The sequence below is a fragment of the Aedes albopictus genome, chromosome 1 (assembly GCF_035046485.1).
Source record: "Aedes albopictus strain Foshan chromosome 1, AalbF5, whole genome shotgun sequence".
Classification (NCBI taxonomy): domain Eukaryota; kingdom Metazoa; phylum Arthropoda; class Insecta; order Diptera; family Culicidae; genus Aedes; species Aedes albopictus.
In genome coordinates, this window is record NC_085136.1 from 120685894 (window position 1) to 120709133 (window position 23240).

General features: G+C 40.9%; 1 protein-coding gene across 6 annotated transcripts in view; it reads right to left on the reverse strand.

Moving 5' to 3' along the window:
- LOC109412996 (kinesin-like protein Klp10A) overlaps nt 1-22775 on the reverse strand; it is a 176235-nt gene extending 153460 nt beyond the window's left edge. The window contains exons 1-2 of one of the 6 annotated variants that reach the window (XM_062845289.1): nt 22534-22775; nt 13830-14235 (exon numbers count right to left, since the gene is read on the reverse strand). In XM_062845289.1, the coding sequence (XP_062701273.1) occupies nt 13830-13878 (49 nt within the window). In that variant the 5' untranslated portion in view covers nt 13879-14235; nt 22534-22775. Of the gene's footprint in view, nt 1-13829; nt 14236-22316 lie in introns of all 6 variants that reach the window. The other 5 variants (XM_062845288.1, XM_062845287.1, XM_062845285.1 and 2 more) reach the window with 5 other exon arrangements.
- Between the last annotated feature and the right edge of the window lie 465 nt (nt 22776-23240).

Sequence of the window (23240 nt, forward strand, 5' to 3'; positions counted from 1 at the left end):
AAGCAGTATCTATAGTGTTGTTGTCGGTCGCTGTTGTTCTTTCTTGGGCATAAGTCATCGCCGCTTTTTTGCCAGTACACACGCTGCTCATGCACTTCGTCACAATGTGACGAAAATAATAAGTGCATCCCATCGGGTTCGAGTTGCAAAACTTCATGGTATGCATCATACCTTAGTTCGCTCGAGTTTGAGTAACGATGAGTCGGGTGATGCAATTCACCTTTTAGCGAACCATTTTTTTTAATAATTGTGAAGGACGCACACCGCAAAATAGTTCGCTGGACGGATGTTCTTCAGTTCAGACGAAGACGCCTTATAATAGAAAGCAAGGTGTTGGTGCCGGTCGAGCAACTTTTGGGCAACTCTTCGAGACTGCTGCTTTTGTATCTCGCTTCGAGAGAATTACTCAGTCTGACCAAGTTATGGCAGCATGCTGCCACTCGAATTGAGATGAAATCGATCGTGGGTGTCCATGTTTGCTATTTTGCTGACAGCACGCAATTGCGTATCCGTATAGTGTAAAGAGAACGACACACATTATTTTCAAAAATTCAATACTAGAATAATTGAACCGGCCATTGCGATGTTAAAGTTTTGTCTGGCCAAAGACTGAAGACTACGCTTCATACAAAAGCATTTCGGGAGGATTCAATAAATGAATCTAGGGAGGTATTGAGGAGTTACGACTCGAGCGTCTGTTCACCAAGGAGGTGCGGCTCAAACAGCGTCTGTTCTGGCATCCAGCGGCTGAGTAAGAAACTCTGCACCACGCGCAGCTAGATCCAAGGTGGTAGCCCCATCAGCGTGGTCGTCCCAGTGTTGGTTGGAACGTTAAACAGAACTGGCACGATGGCCCTCTGGCGAGACAGGAGTGTTGGCGTAGGCCCAATAAGCCACCCGTAAAAATCCCCATTGCGAATAACATAGGAGAAAATACGACTCGATACAATCGGCAAAGACCCACGTGACGAAATAAGGACTACGATTGGAAACTTGGAACATGGAATTGCAAGTCACTAGGTTTCGCAGGATGTGACAGGATAATTTACGACGAACTACATCCCCGCAACTTCGACATCGTGGCGTTGCAGGAACTATGTTGGACTGGACAGAAAGTGTGGAAAAGCGGGCATCGAGTGGCTACCTTCTACCAAAGCTGTGGCACCACCAATGAACTGGGAAAAGGATTTATAGTGTTGGGCAAGATGCGACAACGTGTGATCGGGTGGCAGCCGATCAACGCAAGGATGTGCATGTTGAGAGTTAAGGGCCGTTTCTTCAACTACAGCATCATCAACGTCCACTGCCCACACGAAGGGAGACCCGATGACGAGAAAGAAGCGTTCTACGCGCAGTTAGAGCAAACATACGATGGTTGCTCGCCGCGTAACGTGAAAATCGTTGTCGGCGACATGAACGCGCAGGTAGGAAGGGAGGAAATGTACAGACCGGCAATCGGACGAAACAGCCTGCACGCCGTATCGAATGATAACGGCAGGCGATGCGTAAACTTTGCAGCCTCCCGTGGTATGGTAGTCCGAAGCACCTTCTTCCCCGCAAAGATATCCACAAAGCCACCTGGAGATCGCCCGACCATCAAATAGAAAACCAAATCGACCACGTTCTAATCGACGGTAAATTCTTATCGGATATAACCAATGTCCGCACATACCGCAGTGCAAATATAGATTCGGATCACTACTTATTCGCTGTATGCATGCGCTCAAAACTTTCGACAGTTATCACACGCGTCGAAGTCAACCGCCGCGGCTCAACATCGAGCAGCTGCGTAACGTAGAAGTGGCTCAAGACTACGCGCAGCAGTTAGCAGTGCACAGTGGTTCCATTTGTTCAGGGAAGCGGTCATAAATCATTTTCTTCGTTTTTTGAAGGGCAGAATCATTTTTAATGACCAGAAATAGCATGTTATGACCAAAAAAGGATATTCCACTACGTTTTCATGAACATCACTTGGAAAATATTAACTTTGGACATTTTTATTTATGATAATGATATTATCATTAAAAAAGCTTTATTTTGAACAGAAATCAGTAATCAAATATTTTTAACTATTATGAAGAGTGGGTCGAATTATATCAATTCCTGCTAAGTATAACAAGTTAAAACATGTATCACAGTATCATAATGGATTCTTTTGAATAATATCAATATTAGCATTAAAATTGTAATTTTATTAATAGGTTTAATTTCTGCTGTAATAAAACAATTTATGAAACTGAAGACTTTTCATCAGAAATAAGGTAGTTCTCATTGTTGAAATACAGAAAAATCATCACAAATTGAATTAGTATGTATAACTACAGTGTCAAATTACCAATAGTAATAATTTTAAAACAATAGTGCAGTAGTGCAATTACAGAATCAATTACTTCTTCAATTGCATAATTTTAAACAAATATTTGGGATTATTTCCCATAACGTACGTAAAAGGAAATTTAAAACCATAAATACAATGCTATACAACGTTATATATCAAACGATTCATGGGCCTGCGTTTTGAAAAAGATTAAAGTATTTCCAGTTGTTTTTGTTTCTAGAAATTGCTTTGGAAATGCTATTCAGTAGTGAAGTACGTGGAATTTTAATCAAAGATAGCTCTAACCCAATAAACGGAATATACACTCCCGTTCAAAAGTTTGGGGTCACCCCCTCAAAAACATGTCATTTTTTAGGCCCATATCTCCGCCAATTTGCGTCCGATTTCAAAACCCTAGGTTTCATTCAAAAGATAATAAGTCAAAGAAACTTTGAACATGATTTAAAAGAAAATTTTTCAAAAAATTTTGTATGTAAACTTAACCCAAAGTTGCCAAATTTTCTAAAAAATGAATATAAACTTACGGCAGTGTCGCTGGAAGTTGGGTCGACCAAATTTTAAGATGAGAGCGGTAATATGACCCATTTTCTATTAGCTTTCAACTGCTTTTTACAGAACTTAGCTAAAAAATCTAGAAAAAAAGTTATTAAGTAAATTAATCCTTGATGTCATCGACCAAAAGTTTGGGGTCACCCCTCAAAATGCTGTATCGGCCAAAAGTTTGGGGTCACTATCGTAAAACATGGAAAAGTGATTTGTTGATATCTTTGTCATGTTTCATTCAATTTTAATTCTTCTTGGCTTATTTGAAACAAAATGAATGACACTTACTGCATAGACATTGAACCACACATATTTGTTGAAATTTACATACTAAAACTTAACGTAAAGTTGCCTCATTTTTTGAAGCGTGGTAAAATGTGCTAACTTTACATAACATTTTTATATACAAAAATCGTTAAATACGTTAAGTTGAAGACATCAAACGTAAATTTAGTTAATTATCTTTGAAATGAGCCAAAAATAAATAAAATTGAACTATAGATGACGAAGATATCTCCAAATCACTTTTCCATGTTTTACGAAAGTGACCCCAAACTTTTGGCCGATACATCATATTGAGGGGTGACCCCAAACGTTTGGTCGATGACATCAAGGATTAATTTACTTAATAACTTTTTTTCTAGATTTTTTAGAAAAGTTCTGTAAAAAGCAGTTGAAAGCTAATAGAAAATGGGTCATACAGTTTCTTACCGATTTTGGCAACACGAGGTGAATTTAATGTTGCCAAATTGGGGTGTTGCCAAAATCGGTAAAAAAATTTTGTGGATAATTTTCAACTTTTATGCGTCAATTTGGCTTATATTATAAATATGGACTATTCACAAGCTATAAAACGATCCATGTAGGTGACGTTCATAAATTACGTCATGATTTGTAAAATTGTCGATTTTGGAAAATTTAATGAATTTTGATTTTTTAAAGAAAAGTAAGAATAAAATAACACTACATTTACAAATACAAACGATTTTTCGGTAAAAATTTTTGGTCAAAATTTTTTGTTGCCAAAATCGGTAAAAAATTGTTGCCAAAATCGGGTGTTGCCAAAATCGGTAAGAAATTGTTGCCAAAATCGGGAAGGAAATGTTGCCAAAAACGGGTGTTGCCAAAATCGGGAGTAGACAAAAACGGGTGTTGCCAAAATCGGTAAGAAACTGTATTACCGCTCTCATCTTAAAATTTGGGCGACCCAACTTCCAGCGACGCTGCCGTAAGTTTATATTCATTTTTTAGAAAATTTAGCAACTTTTTGGGTTAAGTTTACATACGAATTTTTTTGAAAAAGTTTCTTTTAAATCATGTTCAAAGTTTCTTTGACTTATTATCTTTTGAATGAAATCTAGGGTTTTGAAATCGGACGCAAATTGGCGGAGATATGGGCCTAAAAAATGACATGTTTTTGAGGGGGTGACCCCAAACTTTTGAACGGGAGTGTACATATACAAATAACGCTCTCCATTGCTAAATATTCGACAGAGTGCCTGCAATAGTATCAAAAAATCAATTCGAATACTGAGATTAAACGTAAATAAATTGATCAAATATTTAGATTTGGGAAGAGATTATGAAGATTTATGTCCAGTAAATATTAATCAAAGAACATATTTACTCCTTCTTCTCCCAGCACTACAGTTTTAGGTACTGGATGGATTTTGAGGGAATTTTGTCAATGTTAGCAATAAATGCAAAATGTCTTATCAAATTACACATTAACAAAGGTAAGTTTTGACGAAGCCAAATGAAAATGATTATTATGCAATTACTCATACCTCAAGCCATACCTCCAGAACTGTATTTTTTCATAATTAAAAAAAAAACATTTACAAAGTTTGTTTTCAAATAAAATATCCCTCAAGTATTATTAAAAAAGCATAGAAATATCTCCTGTAAAAATTTCAGTAATTTTGGTACGCATTTCAGGTAGTTACAAAACGACAAGTATATATATATATAATTTTGTAGTTATTTTAAAACATATTTTTGTTAAAAATAACGGGTAACTTCCAATACTTCCTGCAAACTTATATGCAGATATTTGCAGCTAAAATTTTCACAGATTGATTCTCCTAGTGAAATCTGATCATTTGATGGCTGACGATTGATTATATGTGGTTAAGAACATGTTTGAAATGTTGCATGAATTTTTATTATGTAAATATTCTATGGGTAAAATTATGAGTCTATTACTCACAGCCCCATTAGTTCAAAAACATTCATTTCCACTTTTTAGTGCTTTGAATTTGAAAGATAAACATTTATTCTGATTTTCTGCATTGAAAAACATTCCAAAATCCACTTGGTTTTGTTATACGAAGACGCGGTGAACAACTCGAAACTCATGTAATTTTTCGACAAATTTTGAGAATGCCAAATTGCATAACAGTGCCCACGCTCTTAATCAAAATATGCGACAGAAACATACATAAAAATGGTTTTTCTGCATTCTTGGGAACACCATTGATTTATAAAAAATATATAAACTCATGAATTAGAAAATCAATTTTTCGATTTTTGGCCTATGGCGGTACCACTGTGCAGTGGCCCTACCAACGGAATAGCAGCTTGGCGCAGCTACACTTGAAGATGGCTGGAGGGACATCCGATCCGCCATTGTAGTAGTACCTCGGCTAAAGCACTAGGCTTCGCATCTCCGAATCACAGAAACGACTGATACGACGGCGAATGTGAACAGTTTAAAAACGAGAAGAATGCAGCATGGGCGAGAATGCTGCAACACCGTACGAGAGCGAATGAGGCACGTTACAAACAGGCGCGGAACAGGCAGAACTCAATCTTCCGGATGAAGAAGCGCCAGCAGGAAGAACGAGATCGCGAAGCGATGGAAGAGCTGTACCGCGCTAAGGACACACGAAAGTTCTACGAGAAGCTGAACCGCTCGCGCAGAGGCTTTGTGCCACAAGCCGACATGTGCCGAGATAATCACGGGAATATTCTCACGAGCGAGCGTGAGGTGGTCGAGAGGTGGCGGCAGCATTACGATGAGCGCCTCAATGGCGACGTTGTAAGTACCGAAGGTGGCGCGGTAATATATCTAGGAGTATGTGCACAGGACGAAAGACCTCCGGTTCCTGACCTCCAGGAGATTGAGGAGGAGGTTGGCCGATTGAAAAATAACAAAGCTGCAGCAGATCAACTACCAAGCGAGCTTCTAAAATACGGTGGAGAAGCACTGGTGAGAACACTACACTGGGTCATTACCAAGATTTGGAAGGAGGAAGTATTACCGGAGGAATGGATGGAAGGTATCGTGTGCCCCATCTACAAAAAGGGCGACAAGTTGGATTGCGGGAACTACCGCCCGATCACACTACTGAGCGCTGCCTACAAGATACAAGATATGCCGCCGTCTATCACCGATTGCAAGAGAGTATGTGGGGCAATATCAGGCTGGATTTATGGGTGAACGCGCTACAACGGACCAGATGTTCGCCATCCGCCAGATGTTGCAGAAATGCCGCGAATACAACGTGCCCACACATCACTTATTCATCGATTTCAAATCGGCGTATGATACAATTGATCGAGAACAGCTATGGCAGATTATGCACGAATACGGATTCCCGGATAAACTGATACGATCAATCAAGGCGACGATGGATCGAGTGATGTGCGTAGTTCGAGTATCAGGGACACTCTCGAGTCCCTTCGAATCTCGCAGAGGGTTACGGCAAGGTGATGGTCTTTCGTGCTTGCTGTTCAACATTGCGTTAGAAGGTGTAATAAGGAGAGCGGGGATAAACACGAGTGGGACGATTTTTACGAAGTCCGTTCAGCTGCTTGGTTTCGCTGATGATATTGATATTATAGCTCGCAAATTGGAGACGATGGTGAAAACGTTCATCCGACTAAAAAGTAAAGCCAGGCGAATCGAATTAGTCATTAATGTGTCGAAGACAAAGTACATGATGGCAAAGGGCTCCAGGGAGGAATCACCGCGCTCGCCACCCCGAATTTATATCGACGGTGATGAAATCGAGGCGGTTGAAGAATTCGTGTGCTTGGGCTCACTGGTGACCGACAACGACACCAGCAGAGAAGTTCAGAGGCGCATTGTGGCAGGAAATCGTGCTTACTTTGGACTCCGCAGAACTCTACGATGGAATAAAGATCGCCGTAACATGAAGTTAACTATCTACAAACGCTGATTAGACCGGTCGAGACCGGTAGGGACATGGACCCTACGTGCAAAGGATCAACGTGCCCTTAGAGTTTTCGAACGGAAGGTGTTGCGTACCATCTACGGCGGAGTGCAGATGGAAGACGGGACTTGGAGAAGGCAAATGAACCACGAGCTGCATCAGCTGCTGAGAGAACCAACCATCGTTCGTACCGTGAAAGTCGGGAGGCTACGGTGGGCGGATCACGTCATCAAGATGTCGGATAGCAACCCGGCTAAAATGGTTCTCGAGTCATCCGACCGGTACAAGAAGACGTGGAGCGAAGCGAGCTAGGTGGGTCGACCAAGTGGAGGACGATCTGCGGACCCTACGCAGAGTGCGGAACTGGAGACAAACAGCCATGAACCGACTGGATTGGAGGCGGCAACTATGTACAGCAGAGGCCACCCCGGCCTTTGCCTGATCGGTAAGGTAAGTAAGGTAGGGAGGAATTTCTGAAAGGTTTCCGGAAGGAAACCATGAAGGAAGCCCAGTAGAATTCCTTGAAAGAAACCCTTAAAAATCCAGGAATGATCTTTGAATTTTTTTTTAATGAGTCCATATGAATATTCTAAAGGAAATCCTGCAAAAATCTCAGGAATTTACTGTAAATCATTGAAGGAATCCCTCGAAAAATCTTTTTAAAAAATATTGTAGAAATCCCGGGAGAAATACTTGAAGGAAGGAATCTCTGAAGTAATCTCTAGTGGAAATTCAGCAAAAACCGTGGAGAATCCCGAGAGAAATCCCGGAAGGAGTCTCTGAGGAAATCTTATGAGAAATCTCTAAAGGAATATCGGGAAGAATCCCTGAAGACGTACCGGGTGGAGTCGCAGGAAAACACCCAGAAAGAATCCTGGAAGAGACCCTGATGCAGAATTTTGGAATAATTCGTGCAAGATTCCCGGAAGAAATTCCTAAAGGGATTCTGGGAAAATCAATGGAGAAATATCGGATGAAATGTCGGGAAACATCCCTGAAGGAATCCCGGCAAGAATCAACGTAGGAATTGCGAACGGAATTCCAGAAAAAACACCTAGGGAAAATTCTGGTGGAATCCATGATACAGTCCCGGGAAAAATGCAAGAATCAACGTAGGAATTGCCAACGGAATTCCAGAAAGAACACCTAGGAAAAATCCTGGTGGAATTCATGATATAGTCTCGAGAAAATCCGTGAAAAAATCGCGGAAGGAGTCCCTTAAGAATTCCTAAGGGAATCGGAAAACATTTTAGGAAGTAATGAAGGAATCATCCCGGAATGAATCCCTGAAGAAATGTCGGAAATATCCCTGAACGAACCACGTGTGGAATCAATGAAAGGATCTCGGAAGAAATTTCCAACAGGATTCCTGAAAAAAAAACACCTGGAGAAATTCTTGAAAACATTCCGAAGGAATCCCTGAGATAAATGCAGGAAAAACGGGATCTACTAATAAAGGAATTCCTGAAATAATCCTAAAAGGAATCCCGGAGAAAATTTTTGAAGGAATCCCGGGGAAAACACTCAAAGAAATCCCAGAAACATACCGGGAGGAATCGATGAAAAAATCCCCGCTGGATTTCTGAAGGAGTCCCGCGAGGAATTCCTGGTGAAAGCCCGGGAAACATTTTTAAAGAAACTCCTAAAGGAATTCCGTGAGAAATCAATGAAGGAATCTCGGGAGATACATCTGAAATAATGCAGCGAGGAATTATTGGTGGAATCCTTGGAAGAATGCTTGAAGGGATCCCATGAGGGATCCTGGGTGGAATACCGGAAAGAGTTCCAGGAGAAATCCTGGGACGTATTCACACAGAATTCTATGGAGAAATGACTAGAAGAAACCTGTTCAGAATCCTTCTACATAGACCTAGATATCCGTGATATACATATTACATCAAGTGCGGTATTTTGTAACTGGGAATGGTTTGGACATAGCGCTTACACTTGAACGGTTTCGTTGGAGACTCCATTTTTATTTCGCTCCAGTGCTCCACTGGTTCGAGATATTAACAATAGCTTTTTTCACCCCAGTGCCACCTGTTCGAAAGATTTTTTTACTAATAATTACATTACCGGGCTAGATAAACTTATATGCAGAAAACAGTTGTGTCTTTTGTTCAACTGAGATATTGTCAAATGAATCATCATGTATGAAGTATGGAAGTTCTGAACAATTTCTTTGTTACCAAAGACAAGCATTCATATGCTTTTCAAAAACTGCACAGAAATATCCTCAAAAATCGAGAAAAACTTTTAAAGGGTAAATACGCAAGATAGCACTTTTTTTTTAAAACATAAGAATTTCCTTCCGACATTTGTCCAGAAATTCGATTGAAAATCTATCCAAAATTCATTTCAAAATTTTAGCCATGGGTTGTCCTTGAATTCTTTCTGGGATTCCTGCTGGATTTCTATCACATTTCTTATTTAAATTCTTTCGTAGTTCCCCTACAGAAATCTTCCTTGCAATTATTAAAGATTTTTTTCGTATGGATTAGGCGTAGTTTTTTTCTTCTGGCTTTCTCCAGTTCTTCAAAGTTTCCATTAAGAGGCTTTTGTTTTTCGTATTTCCTCCCATGAATGTTTGCTTCCGAAATTTGTTCGCTGTTCTTTCGGAATTCCTGAGAGTTGTTCCTGGGATTCCTACCAGAGATTCTCCCAAACTTTTGGAGTTTTAAACGGGGTCTCTGCTGGAGTTTCTACCGGGGTTTCTACCACAGGTTTTCCCGATATGCTTCCAGAGTTTCTTGTTGGATTCTTCCCGAAGACCCTTCCAAAATTGATCCACCAAAGTTCCTTCGGGAATTTCTCTTAGTGGTTTTCCGGGAAGGCTTCCAGAAGTTTCTCTCGGGATTTTTGAAAGGTTCTTCCAGAAGTGCTGCTAAGGGTTTCATCTAGAGTGTTTTCCAATATTTCTCTTGGATTTTCTCGCGGAATTTGAACGTGGTTTCTCCCAGGATTCTTTTAGAGGTGTTCAGTGAATTTCTTTAATATTTCCTCCGAGATGGCGTCCAGAACTTATTTCTCCATTTTTTTTTTCAAAATTTCTTCAAAAGTTCCTCTCGATATTTCACCTGGTTTCCATCCGATGCTCCTCCGGGAATGTCTTACAAGTAATATATTGCATTCCGAGAAAAAAAGAAATTACAAAAAGAATATCCACAATTTTGGAACGGTTTCCGGTAGGGATTTCAAGATAATCTTTGGGAATAATTCCGAGAAAGTAAATAATTGCATAATCTCAGGCGAATCACTGCAAGAAAAAGTAACAACACCGCAAAAAGTCTAGAAAGCAATATTTAGTATTTATTTATTTTTAACTAACATTTTGGAAAAGGGAACACTCCTGGCCTGGAAAAAGCTCTGAAAGAAATCACGGGAAAACTCCATAAGAAATATCAGCAATAGCTCCCTCAGAAATCCCAAAATTCCCCCCGGAAAAAGTTCAGGAGAAAGTCTAAGTTAAATTCAGGAAAACTCTTAGAGACATTCCGGGACCAACCCCAGAAAAAAATCTTCTGAGAGAATTCCTAGGAGACGCTTTGCGATTAAAATCAGGAGAAGCTTTAGGAAATATCCGGGCTGAAACTCCTGTAGAAACCCAGGTAGAAACTGTAGAACAAGGAACTCCTGCAGAAAATTCGTGAAAAGCTGCTTTACAAATCCTTGGAGGAGCTCTAATAGAGATCACATAAATAACTCCTGCAGTAACTCGGGTAGAAATTCCGGGAAGATCACTTGAGAGAGTCCCATGAGGAACACCGGTAGGAATTACCGAAAGTGTTCAAGAGGAATCCCGAGAGAAACATTAGCAGATATTCTGTGATAACATCTGCGCACATTGGCGTAGCCAGAAATTTACTCTGGGTGGAGTTTTCGACGCTGATCGATTTCTCTTGATAGATCTTTTCTTTGTTTGATAACTTGACCGGGAAATTATTTTTGGCCGTCTTTCCTAGGCAAAACATTCTACAACATGATGAACGGGAAGTTTTACCACCTTCTTAAACAACAATGATGTAGTTTACAATCAAATTAATTTGTTCTTTGGCATCTATGAGTCCATTCTAGTTTGATAATTTCACAGTTCTTCTGAGGTTCCTTCAGGTATTCCTTCACAGATGCCCTATGCAATCTCTTGGAACTCCTCCAGAACTACTTGTAGGTTTACCAAAAGGATGCCTTCTATAACTGTCACCAAACATGCTTTTGGGATTGCTCTAGGTTATCTCGTACTATTTGCGCTTAACCACCTTTTGGAATTCGATTCGAAGTTTTTGAAGAAAGAGTTTCTGACCCCTAGGAGTTCCTTTTACTAACCCCTAAGAGATCCTTTTAACCTAGATGTCCGTTTTCAATTTCTGGAGCTCCTACGGGAATATATTTAGGAATTGAAATTCATTACAGCATTCCATCTTATATTTCTTTCCTATCAGAGCTTCCTCTGGGATTTCGTTACAATTTCTCCCTGAGATTCCTTCCTGGAAAACTTTTATGCGATTTCATCTGCATTTCCATTCTTCCGGGACATCCTTCTGGGACGCATCCAATAATTTCTCCAGGAGCTTCTTCTGGGATTCCTGTATGAGCTCTTCTTGGTATTTATGCAGGTTTTTTTTTTCGGGGACTTCGATCTCGAATTCGTCCAAAGGATTCTCCAAATTTGATGGGAATCTTCTGAAAATTCAGAAGCTCCTTCCGGGATTTGTTTTACACTTCTTTCTGGGAATGCTCCTTTTGTAATTTTTGGATACCTTTTGCATTTTTAACAGTTTCTTCTGGAAATCCTTCAGATTTTTTTTTCTAAGAGCTCTCCTGATATTTTTTATGGATATCTCTCAGGTATTATTTCTGGGAAGAATTTTGAAGGAGTTACTGCTGGAACTTCGCGCATGAATTCTGCAAGAGCTTTTGCTGGGAATTCTCCAGGAGCTCCTTTCTGGAATTTCGCCATATTTCTTTCTGGGAATCCTCCAGGAATACCTCTGCAAAATTTCCGGCAGTATCTCCTGAATATGTTCCAGAATTGATTTCTGCTGACTCTCCTGGTATTTCTTATAGAAACCTCACATGAATTACTGGGAATCCTTCAGGAATTTCTTAGATATTGCAGGAATTCTGCCTAGATATCCTCCAAGAGTTCCTTGAGAAATTTTAGTTAGGATTCCTTCGGCAGTTTCTGCTGGAAATTCTCCATTTCTCCTAGGAATCTTCCAGCAGTTACTTCTGAGATATCTTTAGGAGTTCTTGAAGAAATTCCTAGATCAAATTCGTAAATCCCAGACTGAACTCCTGCATGAATTCCTAAAGAAATTTCCGAAAGATTTCAAGAGAAATCCAATCAGGAATCTAAAGGAATGCCCAGAAATCATCCAAGGAATCCCAAGAATAATCTTTTTGGTGGAATCCCCAGCAGGAATTCTTCTGAAAATACATACTAGCAATCAACAGATGGAGTACCTGCATTTAACTTCTCTGATAGAATTTCTGTGGAAATCTCCAGAAGCAATTTCTGGAAAAATCTTCAAATGGTATCGCTGGAGTTATTAACAGATAAAGAGTTTCCAAAGTTATCCTCAAATGGTACTCTTGGAGAAATTTTCAGAATGACGTCTTGGATGAATCCAAAATGGTCGTTTTCGATTAATCGACGGATGGAATTCCTGGATTGAAATCCAAGATGAAATTTCTGTAAAAATCCCCAGAGGAATTCTTGTAGGTATTCCCTGATAGAATTGCTTTACTGGTCTTCCAGTAAAGTCGCCCTAACGCAAAAAATATAATGAAATGAAAAACAAACAAAGAAGCTGAGGATTCTTGCAAGAGTATTTATTTGGATTTCACGATTAAGATCGGAATTTCGGAGGGAAAAGGAATCCAGAAATTATCCAGAGTTTAATGAACGAATTACTAGAGATATTCTGTGCCCACTACTTCAACTCCTCCAGAAATTCTCCATCAAAGGTATTGATTTGGAGGTCAAGGAATTTCGCTAGGAATGCGCTCAGGAATTCCGGCCGATTTTTTCACCCTGACTTACGCGTTTAACCAGGTTTAACTATATGGGTAAGCCTGGCTTACCGGTTAAGTCGAGGTGAAGAAATCGACCCTAAGAACTTTTTCTCTGTTCCCAAAATAGCTTGATTTGAATTTTGTTGGGAAATTGTACAGGAACGTCTCAGACATTCACTCACCCAATTCTCAGAAAATTCATTCAGAGCGCTTTTGCTGAGTTCATCCAAGATATTTTCCAGCATTTTTCCATTGAGTCACCCAAGGGTTCGAAGGGTTGAACATTCTTTCGGGAATCAGACAAAAGACTGTCTGACTGACTCAGGAATACATAAAGTTAGTTTCTTAGATTACAAACGATATCTCTAGTCTAGATGCTTACACGCCATTCTTTCTTTCTTTACACGAGTCGAGTTTTTGCTATTACTCAGTCAATTTTGAACCAATTCACATTAAATTTTGTACACAGGGAGACACGGTTAGTACTATCCGTGTACAAAAAATCTGGTCAATAGGCTCAAAATTTGACTGAGTTACGAACCCGTGCAAAAAAAAAAAGAATCGTTTATACTAGCATTTCTTTAACCCTTTGCATGCTTGAAATTTCAATGATCATCCAGTTGGTTGATCTTAAAGCCGAGGAGGAAAATAGTAAAGTATCATTTTAGCTAAATTCTGTGACTATTTTCCAGCAATTAAAGAACTTTTAGACTAAGTACAAAGCATGGTACTAAGTGACAATTCCAATGACTTACCATCGCTTCGTTTGATGTTGACTATGCTTCCCTTCTCGAATAGATCCATTTCTGCCGCCTTTCGGGCCTTTCACGTGTGGGGGCAACTCTCTGAGGTTGTTCGCTCAGCAGTAACAACAATAATAACGGCAGTGGCCAGCAGTAGAGGCAGCAGCAAGGGGCACAACACAGAGGCGCTTCTGGGTGATCTGTTTGCTATCTATTTTTTCCTGTAACACTTTTCTTTTCTTGTTATTTTGCGCTAACTCGCACACACTCTCTTCCCGGTGCGCTCTTCTGGTGGGTTGTTTCTTTCTTCTTCGGGCTTTTCTTCTGCGAGCCGATACGGAGCTAGGAGGTATCACACAAACACAGCTCTTGGCTTCTTTTTTCTTCTACACCGCACTCTGCTTCCACTCTACTATAACTAGACGGAGAAACGATTTATGATTTTTTCTGCCTTCTCACTTCGATTTATCCCCCAAACTAGTACGAGGCACTAGGCAGGCATGTACTCGATTCGGTCGGCTGTGGAGCTGAAAGTGCTCGTTCTTTTTTGTGAATTCTTACACTACTGTCGACACACACTGGCACATTTAGATACTGAATTCCAGCTGGATTTTGCAAGGCACCCAACGATCAAATCCGACTAATCCAACCGGGAACAAACGGACCGAATTTGGGCCCAAACGAGAAAATTTCCAAACAATAGATTCACTAACACCAAAGATCAACACATGAAGAACTACTGTCAAACGGTTGTTACGGATCGGACAGCCGGACCGACAATCCCCATCCGTGGCTTGCTAGGGTTTTGCTATTGTGTCACCCACCGCAATCGTCATCGTCATTAGGCACCTTTCACATTGGACAACAACATCAACAGTGCAGCAATCCAGAGTTACCTATAGTTTGTTTCACAGCTCTTGTTTCTGGGCCACCAACCACACACGCTCCTCCAGCTCCCAAGTCCAACCGAAGAACACAATGGCCTTTGGACGACGTTAGTGTACAGCGAGCGGATCAAAAATCTCCCTTTTGCCTTTTGTCGACGTCTTCGTCGTCGTCGTCGTTTGAGTCAGCCAGCCAGCAGTTGGCCAGCAGTGCCAGAGGCTGGATGTGTTAGTGTTCACTAGGGTGACCCAAGGTTATATGGCGAAACGGTTTAAAGTATGGACTTTCAAAGTTTATCTTCTTCTTCTTCTTGGCGTAACGTCCTCACTGGGACAAAGCCTGCTTCTCAGCTTAGTGTTCTATGAGCACTTCCACAGTTATTAACTGAGAGCTTCCTCTGCCAATGACCATTTTGCATGTGTATATCGTGTGGCAGGCACGAAGATACTCTATGCCCAAGGAAGTCAAGGAAATTTCCTTTACGAAAAGATCCTGGACCGACCGGGAATCGAACCCGTCACCCTCAGCATGGTCATGCTGAATACCCGTGCGTTTACCGCCTCGGCTATATGGGCTTTCAAAGTTTATCTCAGGAATGAAAATTCGAAATCTCACTGGTTAACGAGGAATTTTACAATGGTTAACTAAAATCCTACATTGCCAATTGACCGACCGCATCGCGCGTTTTTAAATGTAATTTCGACATATCTAGATTCAATCATCCACAGCTCACTTCTGAAGCTGAATTTGAAAATATGGTATATGAACAACTTGTGCGGCTTGTAGAACATCATTAGAATGACATCCTCATTTAGTTAAGTTAGAACTACTCCAGATGTTCAAATCCTCTGGCTATGGGCATAGCCAGAGGGGGCCAGATTTTTTTTATTTCGAACCATCTCAAGATTATCAATAATCAGTTCCTGAAAAAAATCAGGATTTCTTCAAGAATTCTTTCTGTGATTTCTTCAGCTCCTCCTCCTGGAAATACTACAGAAACTTCTGTTGGGATTCCTTCATGAATTCTTCCTGGGATTTCTCCAGAAATTTCTCCAGGGATTCCTCCAAGAATAACTCAAGGAATCACTGCATAAATTTAAGCATTCTTCCTGGAATTCCTCTGGGAGTTCTTTCAGGAACTCCTCCAAAAATTCCTCCAGGAATTCTAATAGAGATTCTTCCAGAAGTACTTCTAGAGATTCATCTGAGAATTCCTACAGGGTTTACTCTTTAAAAAGCACCAATGAATCTTCAAGAATTACTCGAAGGATTCCTCCGAGAGTGTATGCAAGGAATCCTTCAGGAATTTCTATATCCTTCAAGAATGACTCAACAGATTCCTTCAGGAATTCCTACAGGCATGTCTTCAGGAATTCCACCAGTAAAGAAATTCCCTAAGGAATTCTTCAGGAATTTCGCCAGCAATTGCTCTAGGGAATCCTTTAGAGATTACGCTAAGGATTCCTCTAGGAATACTTCCAGTCATTCCTCCAATAATTCCTCCAGTGATTTCTATATGGATTCCTTCGGGGATTTCTCTAGGCTTGCCTCCAGGCATCGAACCAGGAAATCCTCCAGGAATTCCTCCAATGACCCCCTCTCAACAATTTATCCGAGAATTGCCCCACGATTTCCTGCAGGGTTTCCTTCAGAAATCCCTCCAGGAATTGATCAAGGAATTCTTCCAGAAATTCCTACGTCAATTTCTCCCGGAATTTCTTCAGTAAATTATCCAAGAAATTCTCCAGGGATTCCTTCAAAAATTTTCCCAGGAATTCCAGAATTTATCCGGAAACCCTCCCAAGAATTCCTCCAGGAATTTGGATCTCCAACATCTCCAGAGATTCCTCCAGGAATTTCATCAGGGATTCCTGCGGAATTTCATTCGGACATTCATTTAGATATTCCCATGAGCATTCCTCCAAGTTCCTCCAAAAGTTCCTCTTGGAGTACCCCCAGGAACTCCACAAAAGATTTCTATATGCATTCCTCTAGGGTTTCATCCTGGAATTTCTCCAGAGACTCCTCCAGGAGTTCCTCTCAAAATTCCTCCAGGAATTACCCCAGAAGTTTCTTCAGGAATTCCTTCAGGAATATCTTCAGGAATCCTTCAAGAAATTAATCCAGGAATTCGCTCAGAAATTTGCTCAGTAATTGCTCCAGAAGTTTATTCAGGAAATCCTCCAGGATTTTTTTTTTTCAGAGATGACTACAGGAATTCCCTTAGGAATTCCTCCAAGGATTTTTCCTAAGATTATATCAAGAATTGCTTCAGGGATTCTTGCTGGAACTCCTCCAGAAATTCCTCTAGAAATTCATCGAAGGATCACTCCAGAAATTTCTACAGATTCCTCAAAGATTTTTCTAGTTCCTCAAAAATTCCCCCACGGTCTCCTATTCAAATACCTCCAAGGGATTCCGCCAGAAATTTGTCCAGAAGCTCCTCCAGGATTTCTTCCAGAGAATCCTTCAGGAATTGCTTCTGGAATACCTCCAGGATGTTTTCTAAAGAATTCCTCCAGAGATCCCTCGAGGAATCTCTCCAGAAATTCCTCGAATTAATCGAAAGAACTATTCAAAAATTTCTTCAGGGAATCATCCAGAAATTCCTCTAGGAATTTCTCTTGAGATTCCTCCCTAAATTCCTCTAAAGATACCTCTAAGAACTCTTCTAGGAATTCCTCCTGCAAATCCTACAGGTACTCCATCAAAAATTCCGCCTGGAATCACTTCAAGAATTCCTCTAGAGATATCTCCAGGGATTCCTCTACTGCCTCCTCCTTGAATTCCTCCATTTATTCCTTAAGGAATTCCTCCAGTGATTCATCCAGGAATTTCTCGAGGGATTCATACAGGAATCTTCCACGAATTGCTCTAGGAATTCCTCTGGTGATTTTTTTAAAAATTCCACTCTCTTTAAAAAATTATTCAGGAGTTCCTTCAGAAATTTCAGAATTTTCTCCGTTTCTCCGAGAATTACCTGAAGATTTCGAGGAACGCTTCCATCGGTTAGTATATTGGAATTCTTTAGTTTAACCCTTTGAAGCCGGAGGGGTCATATATGACCCCGGCGATGAAACCGAGTATAGCAACCATGTTCGAGACCAGCGAGGTTGCGACAGCAGCGGCGAAACAATTCGGCTTCAAAGGGTTAAAGGAATGTATACAGGAATCAGGAATTATCACCAAAAAATCTTTTAGGAATTCATCCACGGATTTGTTCAGCAATCTATCCATGAATTTCTTGAATAATACCGCCTGCAGCTTCAGCAAATGAATTCCTTCAGTTGCGGTAACTCGTTTTCCGTGTACCGGCAAGACCGATCACTCTCGAACGGCAACTATATCACCGGAAGCGGTGTTTTAATGGCAGTGTGCTACATGGTAACTGCGCAACCTATTATTAGTCGCGATTTCAACCAAAGACACATGGTGTGTGCCATGCTGCATGCAGTTGTGGTGGAATACACCACAAAAGGAATCCCCAGCGTTGCTTGCATGACACCACAGATTTCCTATTTCCACCTATTATTTCAGCTGAGCCAATTTTGATGATATGAATGATTTCCTGAAACACGTAGCCTGATATCCTTAGAGAATTCGAATTTGTCCAGGGTATTGCTCTATGCAGTTGACCTGTTTACTCAACCAAGTTGGTTTAATACAGCCCTCAAAGATCTGAAAAGAGCTCTGAGGCGCCACAGTAAATAACATACGAACACCACGAAAACAAGTTATCTGGAAGCAAATACTGCATACTAACACTTCAGCAGCCGATTACAAAGCCGCCATAAAACTTTTTAGGCGCCCCATAACCTTGGCATTATGTTAAGAATCTGATTTCCCGTCTACGACGACTGATGGATTCTATGACTCTGTTTTTTTTTTCTCATCTGTAGAGCCTTTTAACCACTGCGTCCATTATTATTGTGGTATGACCCATATTTAATATATCCTGGCACAATTGAGCTGTGATGGACATTGGTTGATGTAACACCTGATCCCAACTAGGCACAACTCGTTTTATAAAGTTTACTAGCTGTACCCGGCAAACTTTGTCTTGCCTACTGTGTTTTTTGGCGTTTCAAGTTTCTATCCAAGACCAAGTCCCCGGTCACAAAGTGTATGGAAGATCAATTTTCAAAAAATCTCATTTTTTTTGCCTCATAAACCTTCCTTGGGTGAAAACAAACAGAACATTTTTATATATATAGATTACCCTGTTGGGATTACTTCTCCAAATTTCCAAGGGCTCTAGAAACCCTTTACCAAATATCGCCAATCTGTGATGGTACAGCACTCCGCAGTTGCAGAGTAAATGCTCGGCAGTTTCGTTTTCCGTTTGGCAGAAACGACACTCTGAGGATTGGATTTTTCCAGTCTTACTTAGATGATATTTACTCTGGCAGTGGCCAGTCATCAGACCAGTAATACCCTGAGATCTCTTTTGTTTAGATTCAGTATGGACCTGGCTTTTTCTGCACTGGGTTTTATGAACCTTTTTGCTTGCTTGGATGTATCCGTGGCATTCCAATTAGATTCTACCGTGGACATTTCCCAAGTTTTTAGTTTCATGCGAAGAGCACACTCAGGAACTCCACAGAAAGGTTCAGGGCCTACAAAGCTTGATGCCGCACCCTGTCTAGCTAAATTGTCGGCGTTTTCATTTCCCAGAATTCCACAATGACCGGGCACCCAGTATAACGTTACCTCGTTCCTACTGGCCAATTGCTTCAGAGAAATAATGCATTCCCACACTAGCTTTGATTGACACGTGAACTCTAGCGTGCGCAGCATTTTCTTTTTTCTTACTCACTCTCGTAAACAAACACGCGAAAGAAACAGATAATAGAGGGGGCACTTTGCCCCCTCTTTTATCTCGCTCTTTCTTGCGTTCAATAAAATGAACGAGCGAGAAAAAAGAAAAGGCTGCGCACGCAAGTGCACGTGAAAGCTTTTAGCGCATTTAGAGCCGCCTGACTGTCCGAAAAAATACAGATCTTGGCAAACCTATAATTTCTTTGCAGACAAATGTTGGCACACTCTAGAATGGCTCGAACTTCCGCTTGAAATACAGTAGGACTGAATCCCATTGGTATAGCCTTACTGATACCAGGGCCAAAAACACCAGCTGCAGTATTTTTCCCCATCTTGGACCCATCAGTATAAAATACAATAGAACCTGGACGTAAACTTGGCCCACCAGCATCCCAAACATAGCGACATGGTTTCACCACTTTGAAGGGAACGTCATAGTTGGTCTTCGTTATCATCCAATCTTCTACTGTTTATATGTCCATATTTAATATGAAGTCTTTGATGATCCTCAAATGTCCAAATGTATTGTATAAACTGCAGGGCACTTTTTGCCGCTTGTAGTTTAACAAATTGTTGCAATGGCAGTATATTGAGAAGGGCATCCAAAGCAACTGATGGAGTGCTTTTCATTGCTCCTGTCTTAGATATACAAGCAAGTCTTTGTAGCTTACTTAGCTTCTTTTGGGAGGTTACCTCATTTGTTTTGGGCCACCAAACAAGTGAAGCATAAGTAATCTTAGGCCGGACTATTGCAGCATAGATTCAGTGAATCATGTTAGGTCTAAGACCCCAGGTTTTTCCTAAAGCTTTGCTGCAGACCCAAAGGGCATTGGTACCCTTGGTATAAACATTGTTTAAATGCGAATTTCAATTCAGTCATTTGTCCAAAGTTACCCCAAGATGTTTAACTTCTTCTGAGAACTGAATTTGAACACCATCTAAAGAAGGTTCAGTAAGATTTATTTTTAACCTTCTAGTAAAAGGTACAATTACAGTTTTTGAAGGGTTTACGTTTAATCCCTCCTCTCGGCACCATTTGATGGTAACATTCAACGCAGATTGTAGCCGTCTATATATCGTGTCGTCATATTGTCCACGTATCAGAATAGCTACATCATCTGCGTATCCAATGCGTATGATGAGTTTTTTCAGGAGTTCGTCTACTACCAAAGACCACAATAAGGGCGATAGTACTCTTCCTTGAGGACAGCCCTTCACAGATTCCTGATAGTTGCGCATTAGTATGGGACACGCTTGTATGGAAAAAATAAATCCTCGCAGTCGACTTTTTAGATTCCATTTAGGTCCCATATGAACTGTACAAAATCGGTGAAACTATAATTTAGCGCAAGCGGTTCAAAGTTTGCATAGGATTTACTATGGGAAAAGCTACATTTTCAAACAAAAAATCCCAGAGGTCGCCCTTTGTCTCCTTAATTCAAATCGATCAACGCTTCTTGTAGAAGAATCATTTAAATCATTTATGAAACTTTCCTTCGAAGACCGCAAAACGAATGGATGCTTGTGGAAAAAGTTATTGATTTATTACCGATTAGTGATCCAACGAACGGCTTTTTGTTTTGTTTTATCAGCAGCACTGCTGCTGCCGTTGTTGCATGGGGTTTGCTGACTAGCGACTGTAGCGCTGTTATGGTAGATTTGCCTGTTTGATAAGCAAATTGAAATTGGTTTAGAGGCAGTTCTACTAAGCTGGTAGATTTGACAAAGTGATCCACTATTTTCTCCATGGTTTTTAACAGAACACAAGAAAGGCTTATGGGCATGAAGTAAAGCTGGGAAAAATCCATTTTCCCGGCAGATTTGAAAGGTTGAAAAGAACTCAATGCCCATTCTATTTACCATCGACGGTGTGAAGACTTCACAAGCTATATGATAGGCATTGGTCGACCACGCATGTCTTGCCTTATCTGAGTCCTGTTCTTCATCCGAATAAGGAATCGACCCTGGGAAGTGAGTTCCCAAGGAAGCGGCCAAAAAATTCCCATTTTCTACCCCCTCCCCTCTATGTCACACTTTTTGTATGAGACCTCAGAATTTTTTTAATGAGTTCAAATACTTTTTTTACGCTTTACTGAACCCCCTCCCCTCCCCCCTTAAAGCGTGACGTAATTTATGGGCGTTCACCAAGAAAACTTCTTTTACGAAAAGTTTTTGGACCGATCGGGAATCATATCCGTCACCCTCAGCATAGCCAGCGAAATGCGAATAAAAAATGCACAGGAAAATGTTTGCGTCAAATTTTACATTTAATGTTAACGATTTTTTTTGGAAATACGCCTCAATTTCTTTAAATACAAATGGTTTTAACGTAGAATTTTTCACGAGTATGTTGCATGATTTGCATCCTTCCTCGTATTGTAGAGACCACAGAAACATTCGGTCGATTTTCCCCGGACTTTTAGATTTTAACGAACCCGTGCTCCAAATGAGCTCAAATTTTGACAGGATCATACTGGTCACTAAAACATTCAAATGTCTGGGGTAACATTTAAAATTTCAAATTCCGCCCATTTTGGGCCACACTAGTGTTCACCTTCCGCTAGCTCCCAGCCTCCTGCGTTTCCTTCCACACAGCCAGGCGACCCACTCCCTTGCGCACACACAAACCGACAGCAACGACGACGAAGGTTTTCCCCCTGGTGGCGGCGGATGGCCAAATTCCACCACAGCACCATGTCCCACCCAACTTCCGGTCCAGCAATCCTCCGGGAACCGGTATTCTCCAATCAATGGCGAAACCAGCCAGCCGCAGCCCTCGTCCAAAACCACTTACACACTCACCAAAGACGACACACTGTACTCCGTCCGGGGGAGGCTCCCTTCCCTTGGAACGAAAAAAAAAAAATCACACCGAATCCCACGAAACCGAAGAAAAAAACGGGATAAACGCAATCCGTTCGCGATTGATTTTCCGTTTCCGACACTGGCACTTTCTTCACCACGCAATATTCTTCAAGAAAATCCCAGCAAAAATCACTCGCGAATTACCTACAACTTCCAGCGATCGGTTTTTCTTTTTTTGGTCTCGCGACTCGAGGTGAGCAAGTAGAGCCTGCTGCTAACTACACGGAACGGAGCTGTGGATCCAACCAACAACAGCGACGAGGCGTTTCGAATGAAGAAGAGAATCGGCGAACGACGGAACGCTGGCTGCAGCAGAAACAGCGGATTTTTGGTTTGTTGGTGCGCGGATCGGCGGACGGCGAGGATTTACACTGCGGTGTCACGCATACACTTGCAATCATCCCGCTGCACAGCCGTTTTGTTTCAAAAAAGAACGTCGGTCGACGAACGACAGGCGGATGACGGATGCACGCACACAAACGCTAGAAGTTTGACAGATCCGTTGGCGTTTAAAATTTTTGTTGATCGATTTAAATGTCGTCCGTGCGAGTCGAGGGGTTGCTGAATGAGGTGTCAAGAGAAATTCAAAGTAGTTTTTTTTCAAAATAATATTAATAATATTAAATTAAATTTTTTATTGAGTTCTCCAAATTTTATCTCACGCAACCTAATGCAAGCCTATCCATATACGTGAGAACAAAAGATGTTTACAAAGTTCTTACAGATAGATTAACACGGGAAATCTGAACACAAACCACTACCACACAGGAATTTGGATTGGTCAATAAAAAGATTTTGTATTGAACTTGTTATCGAACTTTAATGGGTTCACAATTTGATCACAAATCATAAAAA